The sequence below is a fragment of the Microcaecilia unicolor genome, chromosome 6 (genome assembly GCF_901765095.1).
Source record: "Microcaecilia unicolor chromosome 6, aMicUni1.1, whole genome shotgun sequence".
Taxonomy (NCBI): Eukaryota; Metazoa; Chordata; class Amphibia; order Gymnophiona; family Siphonopidae; genus Microcaecilia; species Microcaecilia unicolor.
Window position 1 is genome coordinate 40,965,207 of NC_044036.1, and position 14,774 is coordinate 40,979,980.

At 42.0% G+C, this 14,774-nt stretch overlaps 1 protein-coding gene across 1 annotated transcript in view; it reads left to right on the forward strand.

Annotated features, from left to right (window-relative positions):
• ROR1 (receptor tyrosine kinase like orphan receptor 1) overlaps positions 1-13,737 on the forward strand; it is a 439,308-nt gene extending 425,571 nt beyond the window's left edge. Inside the window, exon 9 of the mRNA XM_030206495.1 lies at positions 10,549-13,737. Coding sequence (XP_030062355.1) covers positions 10,549-11,973 — 1,425 coding nt within the window. The 3' untranslated portion in view covers positions 11,974-13,737. The remainder of the gene's footprint in view (positions 1-10,548) is intronic.
• Positions 13,738-14,774: the final 1,037 nt, after the last annotated feature.

The window sequence follows — 14,774 nt, forward strand, 5'->3', positions numbered from 1 at the left end:
TGTGTATGTTTGGGAGAGTGTATGTGAGAGTGACTGTTTGAGAGTCAGAGTGAAAGTGTGAGTGTGTGAGAGAGAGAGTGAGTCTGGGTGTGAGTGTGTTTGTGAGAATGAGAGTGTGTGCAAGTGTGTATGTGAGACACAGTGTGAGAGAGAGTGTGTGTGTGTGGGCGAGAGAGAGAGTGTGTGTGAGACACAGATTCTCTGTTTGAGTGAGTGTATGAGACCAAGCGAGTGTGTGAGTGACTGTGTGGCACATAGAGAGTGAATGTGATACAGTGTGAGACAGAGTGTGTGAGAGTGAGAGTTAGAACGACATTGCATATCAGAGAGAGAGTGTGAGCCGTGCCCTCCCAATCCATGGCCATCTGTCCCCTGCTCCCTCCATTCATCCTTTTCCAGCAATTCCCCTCTCTCTCTCTGAGCCCTGCCCTCCCAATCCATGCCCATCCATGCTCCTCTGTCCCCTGCCCCCTCCATTCATCCCTTTCCAGCAATTCCCCTCTGTCCCTGAGCCCTGCCCTCCCAATCCATGGCCATCCATGTTTCTCTGTCACCTGCCCCCTCCATTCATCCCTATCCAGCATTTTCCCTCTCTGCCTGAGGCCTGCCCTGCAATCCATATCCATCCATGCCCATCTGTCCCCTCCATTCATCCCTATCCAGCATTTCCCCTCTCCCTGAGTCCTGCCCTTCCAATCCATGCCCATCCATGCTCCTCTGTCACCTGGCCCCTCCATTCATCCCTATGCAGCATTTCCCCTCTCTGCCTGAGGCCTGCCCTGCAATCCATATCCATCCATGGCCATCTGTCCCCTCCATTCATCCCTATTCAGCATTTCCCCTCTCCCCGAGTCCTGCCCTTCCAATCCATGGCCATCCATGTTTCTCTGTTACCTGCCCCCTCCATTCATCCCTATCCAGCATTTCCCCTCTCTGCCTGAGGCCTGCCCTGCAATCCATATCCATCCATGCCCATCTGTCCCCTCTATTCATCCCTATCCAGCAATTCCCCTCTCTCCCTGAGCCCTGCCCTGCAATCCATATCCATCCATGCCCATCTGTCCCCTCCATTCATCCCTATCCAGCATTTCCCCTCTCCCTGAGTCCTGCCCTTCCAATCCATGCCCATCCATGCTCCTCTGTCCCCTGCCGCCTCCATTCATCCTTTTCCAGCAAGTCCCCTCTCTCCCTTCCATGACCCTCCCTCGCATCCATGCTCCTCTCTCTCCCATGTCCCAGCCTGGCCCGCCCTCTTCTTCCCCCTCCCCCCCCTCGCATCCATGCATCGTTTTGTTTTTTTTTTCTTCTTTTTCAATTTACCTCCGTGGCGTTTCCGGCAACGAAGCGTCAGGGAAGGAGGCGGCGCTCCCGACGTCTAGCTTTCCCTTCGCTGTGTTCCGCCTTAAAAAGAAGGCGGAACACAGCGAAGGGAAGGCTAGACATCGGGAGCACCGCCTCCTTCCCTGACGTTTCGCTTCCCGATTTGTTTGTTTTGTCGCGAGGGCGGGGCAGAGACGGCTGGCTGGCTTGAAGGCTTCACACCACGAATCCACGAACCCTACAGCCTCAGTGACGTCAGATGGCTTCATGGCTTCAGGGCTTCACAGAACGTTGTCCTCATTAGAACGTTCACGGTGCGTTTTATTATATTAGATATGCTGATGGCATTCAGTTCTTCTTTCCATTTGACTCTTCCTTGGGTGCAGCAATGAACAGACTACATAAGGTTTTTGCACAAGTTAACTGGATGATTATCTGATAATGAGCTTGCATTGAATGTAGCTAAGATGGAAATTTTAGTTGTTGGCCAATGCTTTTCTGCCAATACCATCCATTCATGGTAACCTATGTAATCAGGATATTGCAATTTCACACCAAGTTCATTGTTTAAGAGTGTGTTACATTCTGTACTTTATTTGAAGCCCGACATTCAATTGATTATTAAAAAAAAACAGAACTATTTTTATAGATTGCAGTTATTGAGAAAATACAAAAGCAATACAAGACATAAAACCAAATATGTAACTTAAAGCAAATCATCCTAATTAAATATCAAAATGTCTCAAACTCTGATTGAACTGTGGCCATAATTAATTGACATAACCAGCTTAATACATACAACTAACCGTAGGCCAGTTAATTCCTCTATCCATAGACCTGTGTGAATAAGTATGATGTTAGCGAATTTTTAGCTGTATCATACAATAATCATAAATATTCAGGAAGACAATTCCATCCTTCTGGCCCTACAATCAAAAAGGAGCAGGCTGTTGTATTGACAGAATGAGTCTTCTTTATTGATAGAGCTGTTATCGGCATTCCTGTGGTGATAAGGTCAATGGCAAGTGCTACATACTGGCATGCAGTGAATCTCAATTCAATTCTTAAGCCAAAGTTCTGCACTCAGGTCAGCTGAGGGATAGGGAAGTTCAGCTGTGGCTCAACAGCGACACCTAGTAGCTAGAATCAACAATAGTCTGTCACTGCAATGGACTGAATTACAAGGGTGGTTTAAAAGACGGGGTAAATCCCTGGGTAGCTGAGAATGAAGATTCATACTGCCGTAGCTCGGTAAGGGTTGGTTCCAGTTGAACCAGAAGCGCAAAGGAACACAAAGACACTGTTGGGCTTTTTTTTTTTTTTTTTAAATGAAGTGTTTCTCAGTTTGCACAGTACACTGGAGCTCAAAAGGAACCCAGGAACTGCTCTGGCATTGGACTCTGTAATGTCAGACAGCAGCAGTAACCAGAGAAGAAATAAATATGGAATCATTTCTCTTTTAAGTTGAGGCATGATGAAAGAGTTTTGCATGGCTGCGATTTTTCTTTGGCCAAACTAAATTGTTTCTTGAAAACCAAGAATACAATACTTAAACTTTCAAAGCTGTGTACTCCATGGGTGGCCATGTTGTTAAGCACCAATCTCTTGCAGTTTAGATTGAAATTATGCTGTGTGGCAACAGCCTCACTACAGCTCTGAACATGATAATTCCATGTGATTAAGAAGTCAACAGAACAGTTGCACAGCAGTTTGCTGATAAAGCAGATTCACAATCGAAACGTACACAATATTCAACAGAAGGTTCAGAGAGTTAAAGAGCCACAGTATGTTATCAAAGGACCTGGTTTTCCAGAACAATGTCCTGAATTGGTTTTAGCATTTTGGCAAAAAGGTAGGACAAGCAAACCCTAAATAAGTCCTATTTTGCAGCTGAATGAAAATGTTCGGCTTTAGTATGTCTAGAAACAGATCGAACTGGGATTTTTGTACATTGAAAATCTCAGTGAATCTGATCCAAATGACTATAATCATAAGCAATGACATCCCATTACTGTGCTATTTATCCTACATTTTCTGGGGATTTTCTTTTGTGGGGGGGGGGGGGGGGGAGTAAAGGCGACAACATCAGGAGTGCAATTTGTCACAACCTATGGTGAGAAATCTAGATCCCTCCTTCTCTCTGATAATTTACATTTTGTAGATTTAAAGCCTGATTTTTGCATAGATTGTTTAGGTAAGGATAGGGATATTCAAGTTGAGACATGCACAGTTTCCTGAGTATTTTACAAATGTCTCGCTGAACATGGAGCCTTTTGTAAAATGTGTATAAGAATGCAGGAAATACATGTATAGTTTGCATCACGTAGAGTGGCAACAACCTGTGTGTGTAAGTGCTGGATTTTACAAAACTAGACATCCAGAAAAGGCCAAATAAGGTGCCAAGGTAAGCATGATTCAATTACTCCTAAAAACCCCCATGTCCAAATAGCTGTTATGCCTACCTTGGAACAGGTGTTAATGCCAATATCTAATTTTAAGTTTGTGTGCATTATTGTTGCAAAATCAGAAATGTACAAAGTCTTCGGTCTTACCCAAAACACACACACAGCATAGACCCTTCCAAACTGAGCACTGTAGATCTGCACACATAAGTGGTGGTATTTCTAAAATTGCTACTAGATACATGGAGGGTAATTATATAAGCCACATGGCATGCCCACCATGCGCCATGCAACAAACGCAACTGATAGTATTCTATAAGTTGTGTGCATCACCTGGTGACTTGCCCTTGGCCCACCTATGCTCCACCTATATGTACACCCCCTCGCAGTTATGCGCTAAGTGACTTTGGCACAGATGTTATAGAATAGCACCTAGTACTCAATGCACATAGCTGCCAATTTTTGGTGCCTCTGACGCTCTTCAGTGCCATTATTCTATAATATACATGCACACTTGGTGCCTAACATTGGGCGCCATGTTATAGAATAAGGGGTTAGACTTTCCTCCAATCTGAAATGTACAGTAGAGTCCCAGTTAAACAATCTTTGGTTTTCCGCTCTGGATTAACCGACAGTTGGTTGACCAAGCTCCATCCACCCACCCAAATAACAGCCACCTCCACATTACGCCCCCCCCCCTCCGAAGTTCCTTCTCGATATTAGCCCCCTCCATTGAAGTGCCTCCCCAGCTGCCTAACCAAGGTAATCTACCTTTACAAGCCCTTGTGGTCCAGCGGTGAGTTCAGGGCATGAGCGATCCCCGTCTTCAAAATGGCTGTTGCGAACACTGGCAGCAGCCTCTTGCCATAGTTCATGGCAGCCATTTTGAAGATGGAGACCACATGGGCACAAGTGAGTGGGGATTGTTTGTGCCCTGAATTCACCACTGGACCACCAGGGTTTGCAAAGGTAGATCCTGGAGGGGCCCTACCTTCGTCAGGCTGCTAGGAAGGCACTTCGGTGGGGGGGGGGGGGTGTCAATACCGGGGAGGCAGCAGCTGTTTGGTTGGGTAGGTGGGGCTAGACTGTGCTGTATGGCTGGTGAGTGGATGGGTGGAAGCTGTGAGGCAGTTTCTGCATTATCTGACATTTCAGTTATCTGACAACCTGTCGGTCCTGATTAAGTTGGATAATCGAGACTCTACTGTATTCTAATTGATACTGGCTGTAATGATATCCTGCTTGTACCTATCTGACACAGTTCAAAATTTCTCTGTTCTGCCTTCACTCACTGGAAAATAATAATGTTGGCTGTTTATTACACTTAGTTCTCATTAAGGTAGAAAAGATGTAGAAATTTAGTTCAGACTAACCTATCAAATCTGTCATGCAATTTTAAAATCATGCCAATACATTTACACTAAGAAGATTCTACATCAAATTTAAGGTCCTCGATTTTCTTCTGAGAACATAATAAACTTTCCTAATGGAAGTAGTTGAGAAAGAGACATTCTTTTTATTTTCCATTCTCTCCAGGTTGCTTTGGCTTGGTGCCACTTATGTATTTTACACATCCTTACATTTTGTACATCACACTATGACACATGCTTGTCAAACAAAACCCAAACTGATTTATAGCTGCTGAGCTTGAAATGAGCCCTCGATGCCAAAAGTTTATGGCTTCATTTTCTTTAATAGGGGAACCCTACATTAGTTCAAATAGGCCATCCTCACTTGGGGTTAGACAGAGGTCATTTCATTTTCATTCCTGAGATATAATTTACAATATTCCAGACCTAAACAAGTTTAGCCCTAAGGATTTCTGTAATATAAACCATCTGTTCTTCAACAATACAGCTAATTTCCTGCCATCACCATATATTTTACTGACTTTTCCTGAAAAGCCTTTTGGACTCTCTTCCCTGTATCATCAGTGTGTATCTAAAATGTGAAAATGGACAGTACAGTCAGAGTTAATTTGTGCTGACTGTGTAGTTTCAAGATGCATTTCCAGTGATAGCCCTTTGAAGATGAACACTCTTCAAGAAGGTTAAAAAATGCAATTTCCTGTTGACTTAATGGCTTTATAGAAGTAGGGCAACATTCAGACATAAGAAAAAATTAGGACTAGGGGAGAGGCTGAGAGCTTGCAAAGATTAGAAGTATTGCATAGGTGAAGTTCAGTGTCCCAATAACAAAAACATAAGTATTAGATCGCTTTTCAAAAACAAGAACATACATATATCGCATTGCTTTCCAAGAACCATGTTAGACACTGCAAACAGACTCCAAAGCTACAGCACAGCCCTGATTTCACATTCTTTCAAGTATGTTTGAAAAAGTTTCCTTGGCATTCCAGAAACATTTACATAAACATGTATTTCAGAGGAAGTTAAATAAGGAATGCAATGCAAAGGGTCATTGCCAGTAGATGGAGTTCAGCTTGCGGGGATTCTGAAGCAAGAAATATAGTGCTCAGACAACAAAGAAAGAAAAACGTATTTTATTTATTAAATATAAGACCGTCTATGGTTCCTCTTTCCCTTATCTCAGCACTCAAATGTGGAACGGGCTGCCTCAAGAGGTCAAATTCACTCCTGATCACCCGACCTTTAAGAAGCAAGAAACTCAAGACCTACCTTTTTGGCAGAGCATATGCTGTTAGCCTTTCTGGTGCCCCGCCCTTTTAACCCACAGCTCTCTCTGTGATAATTTATCACCTCCCCTCTCTTCCTTTCCTCCTCAGTTCTTTCTTTCTCCCTCTTGTGACCTGTATTTTGTACTGTTGTTTGCTTATTAACTATTGTACGCCACATTGAGCCTGCCCTTGGGTGGGAATACTGAGGGATATAAATGTCATAAATAAATAAATAAAGAATATGTCAGTATGGAAAGATGTTACTTTACAGATTTGGACTCTGTCGAAGGGACAGCTTTCTATCGAATATGGGAGCCCTTTTGGAACACTGTTACGTCGGTAGCTCGCAACAGACTTCTTAATGTATAACTGATGCAATATTATTGTTGACCTGGACTCTGATATTTTTTTTTGGGGGGGGGGGGGGGTTAATAGAGTTGGGAGCCTAGAGAATTATAAAATAAAAAGCTAGGCCATACATCTGTTAGCTTCTATCTTTGTGCAATGTTTGGAGATTTGTTGGAAAAGCATTTGGAACTGTTTTTCTTTATATGCTTTGCTGTTCGGCGTCTGGTTGATGCTCTTTCTTGTACTCTGTGGCTAATAAAACTTGTTATTAAAAAAAAGTCAGTTTTTCAAAATGCGCATCCCTGATATCTTTCATTTCATTTTCTGTTTCTCTAGTATTGATGTGCTGTATATGCAGCATCTGATTTCTTGAGATTTCCAGTTCAATTTTTTGCCTTGTTTCCTATTTGTTCAGGGTCTGTGTTTTGCGCTTGTGCCCAAGGTGTGGTATTCTGATAGCATGTAGTTTCTTCTGTGTGGAGTCTCATTTGTTCTGCTTTCTTACTAGGTAGTGTATCAGTGTTTTAAGGCCTGGTGTAATATTTACAGTGCTGCCTGTTCATGGATAAGGTTGTTGCGTTTTGAGTCCTGGGAGTTAGTGTTGTTATGATATAGTAAGGTTCTGAGTTTGATTTTGCACAAGTTTGTGCATAGTGTTTTGCAGTGGAGGGATTGTGTGTTGACTTTACTGAAATGACATCAAAACTTTAATATAGTTTTAGTTTGTCATAACATCAGACGGGGTTTTAGAACATTTTGCAGGATCTGATGTTTCGAGTTGGTTGTCTTTTTAGCAGACTTGTATCTGATCAGGTTTATATTATGAGACATTGCTTCTTGAGGGATCTTTAAATACAGCTGAATTGTTTCCATAGTTGTGGATGTGGCTTATTTTAGGCAGGTGCTTGAAATAATTGAGTTTAAACCATGTCACCGATGATACAGAAATCCATTGTGTGCATGTGAAGGCATTACTTGTCAATTATAATAGGAGCCAGAATCCCTCCCTCAGGCATCAGTACTTTCACCACCATGTCAATTGTATACCTAGAATGCACCAGCAGAAAAACCTCTCTCACTGGTCTTCCATCTCACTATTTGGAATAGGCCATCCTTGCATATTCCTTTCCTCCTCACCCCTTCCTTGGTCCAGAAACTTTCTTACCCCCCACACTCGCTGTTCATGCCTCAATAATCTATAAGATGCCACCGACCTCTATCCATAATGGGGTAGATTCAAGAAAGAGAGCCAAAAATTAAGCGCAAAAAATATGGGAGCTAAATGCTAATTCTATAATAGCAATTTCATGTGAAATTGGCAAAAGTCAGCATGCGCGTGCGTAACTTTAGGCAGGCCTTCCCTAAAACCAGGAAAGTAGTACTACTGCTGTTATTAATAAACTAGTAAAACATGCCCGTTTCTGGCGCAAATGAAATGGGCACTAGCATGGTTTTCCTCCTGAACCCCCCCCCCTGCTCACCCCTTCGGCGTTGTGAAGGCACTGTCCGCCATTTTTGCGGACCTCAGCACGCCACCTTCAATCTACTGAGTCGTTGGTTGTGAAGCCACTGACGCCATTGCTCCGCCCTCAACGTCATCACGTTTGACGCGAGGGTGGGGCCCCAACACAGTGTTTTCGGTGGCTTCACCACCACGAACCCTTTGAACCGGAAGGAAGTGCCTGGAGGACCTGACAGTGACGTCAGTGTCCTCAGAACGTTGAGGGTGAGTTTTATTATATAGGATTATTCATATATATGGAAAAGAGTGCCCTCTTTTCCACACCCACGTAGTAGTATAATAGAACCACTGACGGGTGGCATATCACTTCGTTCAGTGGGCCACTCTTTTTTTATGTGTGCAACTCGTGCAAAGTGTGCTATGTCTGTGCTCTTTATGTTTCTCAGATACGAATCAAAACTCAAACCAACATTGGCTAACTGGTCATAAGAAAACAAGATACAAAAAGTAATAAAGATGAATCTAAAGAACTTATCTTATGAGCCCCACGTCCTAACAGTTAGACGCCCAGGGCTCCTTGCATGTTCTCACAGAAAGTCCTTCAAGAAGACTGCTCTCCCCTGTACACGCCAGAGACGCCAAGGGTTTCGTTCAGCTCTCATCAGGGACTTGGGTTAAAGCTGTCTCTGGCTCCGAACTACTGTCAGCCTTTAGGCCTTTAGGCATGAGCACTTACACCATGTCAAAGGCTGGCGTAAATGGTCACACCTAAAGGTGTCAGTTGCGTGCTTAAGTAGTAGTATTCTATAACTTATGCACACAACTGCAAGACAGGCCCCTGATCTGCACGATCCCACTGTAGTTGTGTACTATAGCATTTAGGCACTAATTTTATAGATTAGCGCCAAAGTGTAGTTACATGTGTAAGTATAAATTAGTGCCAATTAGCACCAATTAATGAAACTTAAGAGCTATCACTGGTAATTATGGCCAGTTGGTGCCTAATTTAACAATTAAGTTAGGCACTCAACTGTCGCTGTTCTATAACTTCCATGCTCAAATTTATGTGCTAGTCAGAAATTTGGGCATGTAACCTTATAGAATCCAGGAGAATGTGCGGTGTGGCAAGGCACATGGCAGGTATGAGAGGGGAGCAAGGGAGGGGCATGGAGCAGGGAAGGTGTTGGGTTTTTCTTTGTCAGAATATTGACAACCTAGATGGGCTGCTTCCTCTGGGTCCCACAAATCTCCAGGTATACTGCTCTGAACAACTTGCAACCCTCAGACAAAATTTGGACTACATGTTGCTTTAAAAATGCTGAAACATTTTATTGACCACAAAATCTCTCCAGACCACTCTATGGTCTGTTCTTCTCTCAACTCCTCCTTTACAGGTTAGGCCAAGGAAGCCTGGGAAACTACTCTCCCTGTTCAAGGCCTAGCCAGCCATGAAGAGAGGCAGCTCCTTATTGGCTCTTCAGAATTTTCAGCCAAGCACTGGCAAATTCCACAAGTTTTATAGTTCCCTCCAAAACACCCACTCTCTTTGATTGACACCTGGGCTCATCATGCATTACATCACTTTTTATTAACAAGTATGTATTAGGAGCAAAGGCTCTAGAAATTTCCCTTCTTAAAAGATAGAACATTTTGGGGCTCTGCTATACATTCTTCCCACAACTCTTCATCTTCAACACACTATTCCCCCTCACACTCACTCCCCCAATTCTTGCTCTAATCCCCACACACTTTATTCCACCAGTGGATCCCTTCCTTCATTCCACTGAATCTAAAGGTCCATGCAATTTTCCTAGAAGTTGATGTCCTATCCGTTACAAGTTGGATCTCCCCTTAGTTTATAAATCCCCCCATTCTGTGAAAGCTTGTTCTGTTTTCTTTTGTCACATGTGGTTTTAAATGAGTTTGAACCATGCAATTCCTGAGCTCCTATGCTGTTCTTACAGTTTTACACGAATAGCACAGGAGTTTGGGCACCTCGCAAATTCATTGTGTATTGAAGGAAGAGCATCAGGCAGCTATGCTTAGGATTCATGGGTGGCAATGGCTCCTGAACCTTACAGTCAAGAACACCGATATGGTATGTGAGCTTTCAAGACCTGACAGACCTGCAATTGTCACCACATCCATTGCAGTGTAGAGCTTGAGTAGCCATATTAGACCTGAAGATAGTTGGCAGGTTGTGATAACTTATAAAGGACAAACAAAAAAAATATGTGAACTTTCAAGACAACACAGGCCTCTTATTGAGAAGTGATAGTCATAACTCTACTAGAATGCTATAGTACAATGAATATGATAGAGAGCGATACAAATCTTCATTATGATATGCTAACGTTTTGCTTTCTTGCCTTCAACAGAGCAAAGCGAAGGAACTGCCTCTTTCTGCTGTACGTTTCATGGAAGAATTAGGAGAATGTGCTTTTGGAAAGATTTACAAGGGTCATCTCTATCTTCCAGGCATGGATCATGCTCAACTTGTTGCTATCAAGACACTAAAAGACTTTAGCAATCCTCAGCAATGGTCAGAGTTTCAACAAGAAGCTTCTCTTCTAGCAGAACTACATCACCCTAACATTGTTTGCCTTCTTGGCATTGTAACTCAGGAGCAACCATTATGTATGCTTTTTGAGTACATGAACCAGGGAGACCTCCATGAATTTCTTATTATGAGATCTCCCCACTCTGATGTTGGCTGTAGCAGTGATGAAGATGGCACTGTCAAATCTAGTTTAGATCATGGAGATTTCTTACATATTTCAATTCAAGTTGCAGCAGGAATGGAGTACTTATCTAGTCATTTTTTTGTCCACAAAGACCTCGCTGCTCGCAATATTTTAGTTGGAGAGCAACTTCACGTGAAAATTTCTGATCTTGGCTTTTCCAGAGAAATTTATTCGTCAGACTATTACAGAACTCAGAATAAGTCCCTTTTGCCAATTCGTTGGATGCCACCAGAGGCAATCTTGTATGGTAAATTCTCTTCTGATTCAGATATCTGGTCCTTTGGGGTTGTATTATGGGAGATTTTTAGCTTTGGACTTCAGCCATATTATGGATTCAGCAATCAAGAAGTCATAGAAATGATAAGAAAACGACAACTCTTACCATGCTCTGAAGATTGTCCTCCCAGGATATATACCTTAATGATGGAGTGCTGGCAAGAGATTCCAACTAGGAGACCAAGATTTAAAGACATCCATGCCAAACTTCGGGCTTGGGAAGGACATTCAAGTCACACTAGTTCTACAATTCCTTCAGGTGGAAATGCCACCACTCAAACAACTTCACTCAGTGCAAGCCCAGTTAGCAATCTAAGTAATCCTAGATATCCTAATTATGTGTTTACAGCACAAGGCTTGCCACAAGGCCAAATTGCCGGTTTCATAGGCCCACCAATACCTCAGAATCAACGATTTATTCCAATCAATGGCTACCCAATACCACCAGGATATGCTGCTTTTCCAGCTGCCCACTACCAACCTCCAGGGCCACCAAGAGTGATTCAGCACTGTCCACCACCAAAGAGTCGTTCTCCAAGCAGTGCAAGTGGATCAACTAGCACTGGTCATGTGACCAGTTTGCCATCATCAGGATCAAACCAGGATGCAAACATTCCTTTGTTATCCCACATGTCAATTCAGAATCATCCAAGTGGAATTGGTGTAACAGTTTTTGGAAACAAAAATCAAAAAACATATAAAATGGATTCAAAACAGTCATCTTTACTGGGGGACCACAATAGCCAAGGGATTACCGAATCTGTGATTTCAGCAGAGTTGTAAACATGCAACCTTCTGCTAAATGATATATGCAATAGAAAGTAGAAAGACTCAAGAAAAGATTTATATTCAAATATTTTATTAAAATAATATTCTTCTGGTTAGTTGTTTCCAACAAGTATCTTCTGTGAAGCTTAACTGTGTACATAACAGGATGGATACCACAGTCAGACAAGGTATAGTGTTATTAATACTTTCTGTCAGCTTTCATCATGAAAAATGGACAAATTGGTGAAAGACAATGCAAAAAAGAAGAAAGCAAAAACTCTACCATGAGGGAAAAAAAGAACCTGTGTGATAATTTAACCGTGAAAAAAGACACTAATTAAGTGTTACACTGCACTTAGTTTTAACTGTTGTTATAAACTGTCGATTAAGGGTGCTGTCATCAATTAGTATTCAGAAAACATACTGTATTGTTTGTATTTAACTTAATTGAAGTGCAGCTGTGTAAGAGGTAGATAGTGTGCAATGTCAGGTAACACCAATGTTTTACTTTCTCAATTTCTTTTCTTCCATTTATGCTTCATATCTGATTCAGCATTGCCATCCTGTTCAGATACTGGCTACTTTGGGGGTGGGAGGGAGGGAGGGAATGTGTTTGAAAGGGGAGGGCAGTCTTAGAAATGTGTAAGTGACCACGCCATACGTTTGGCAACTCTTGTAATATGGGTAGCTAGTTTGGGGTTCAGATCAACGTTGCATCTTGTCTTCGTGTAGTCTTAATGTGCTTCTTTTCAAATCACATGTGATAAGGGACTGAGGGCCTCGTTTACGTAGGCGCGCTGGCATTTTCAGCGTGCATTAAAAATAGGCGCGCGCTAAACGCTAAAGACGCCCATAGGAATATATTGGCGTCTTTAGCATTTAGCGCGCACCTATATTTAACATGCGCTAAAAATGCCGGCGTGCCTACGTAAAAGACTCCCCTTAAACAGGGCTGGCTTAACCACCAGGTCAGCTAGGCAATCACCTAGGGTGGCACCTTCTGGGAGAGGGTTTGGTAAAGAGCAACTGTAGTCAAAGCAAATATATTCTGACAACCACACAAACTCACAGAATCATCAACCAGTACTTTTTACATTTTAATATTTAAAAGTATGATATCCAATTATATGTTTTTTTACTGGATCATTCTTGGATAGATATTAAAATATTGTGGTAATGCTCTTGCACTGGACCTGGACTTACAGTAAATGATATAAGAGCAGATAGCAAGGACAGAGGTGTCAGTCTTGCAAGGAGCTCAGTGAGTTATAGAAAATGAGCTATTAAGAAAGGAAATTAAGAATTCTAAAGCAGAAGTCGGCTCATGTGAGTAGTTAAACAGAATGTATGTGTCGTTTTGTTGCTATGCAACTGTTTTAGTGTTTAACGATAAAAGCTCCACTTTATATGTGACAATCAATTTTTTTCCCAAGAATATTTATACTTTTTTTATGTAGAGAATGCACAGTACCGATGAAATTGAATTATTCCAGCAACCCAAGATAGGAAATCAGCATTCCATCATCATTCACAAAATTCTGCAAAATGTTTATAGTGACTTTGTATATCCAAACCAAATCAAATACTATGAATTAGATTAACTTGTTGCTAAGAAATGCAAAATATTACTGTAAGCATTTGTATAAATAAGTACTTAACTTCAGGTGTAATCAATTTAGATTATTTGTTTTAAATGCCACATAAATAACTTATAGAAAAGTACTGTGTACATTACAGATTCACAATGTAAATGTTTCAGTTTCAATTTGTATTTTTATGTTGAGGAAATTACAACCTCTTTTCTATACAACATGACCTTATTTTCAAATCTCTTGCATAAAAGTGTGTTTATATTTTTTTAATAGCAGAAATGAAACTACATCTCTGCATTCTCCAGCTTCTGTGGTATAAGACATAAGCATCGCTACACTGGGACAGACCAAAGGTCCATCTAGCCCAGCACCCTGTCTCCGACGGTGGCCAATCCAGGTCACAATCACCCGACAAGATCCACGGAGCAAAGCATTTTGTACTGCTTGTCCCAGGAATAGTGGATTTTTCCCTACATCCATTTAATAACATTCTATGGCCTTTTCCTTCAGGAAGCCGTCCAAACCTTTCTTAAACGCTGCTAAGCTAACCGCCTTAACCACATTCTCCGGCAACAAATTCCAGAGTCGAATTACACGCTGAGTAAAGAAAAATCTTTTCTTATTTGTTTTAAACACTGCACTCCAGCTTCATCGCATGCCCCCTTATCCTAGTATTTTTGGAAAGCGTAAACAGACGCTCCATATCTATCTTTTCCACTCCACTCATTATTTTATATACCTCTATCATATCACCCCTCAGCCGCCTTTTCTCCAAGCTGAAGAGCCCCAGCCGCTTTAGCCTTTCCTCATAGGAAAGTTATCCCACTCCCTTAATCATCTTTGTCACCCTTCTCTGCACCTTTTCTAATTCCACTATATCTTTTTTGAGGTGCGGCAACCAGAATTGAACACAATACTCTAAGTGTGGTCGCACCATGGACCAATACAGTGGCATTATAATATCCTCATTTTTGTTTTCCATCCCTTTCCTAATAATACCTAACATTCTATTTGCTTTCTTAGCCGCAGCAGCACACTTAACAGAAGATTTCAACATATCATCAATGATGACTCCCAGGTCCTTTTCTTGTTCCATGACTCCTAACGCTGAACCTTGCATGACGTAGCTATAGTTTGGGTTCCTCTTTCCCACATGCATCACTTTGCACTTGCTCACATTGAACGTCATCTGCCATTTAGACGCCCACTCTCCTAATCTCGCAA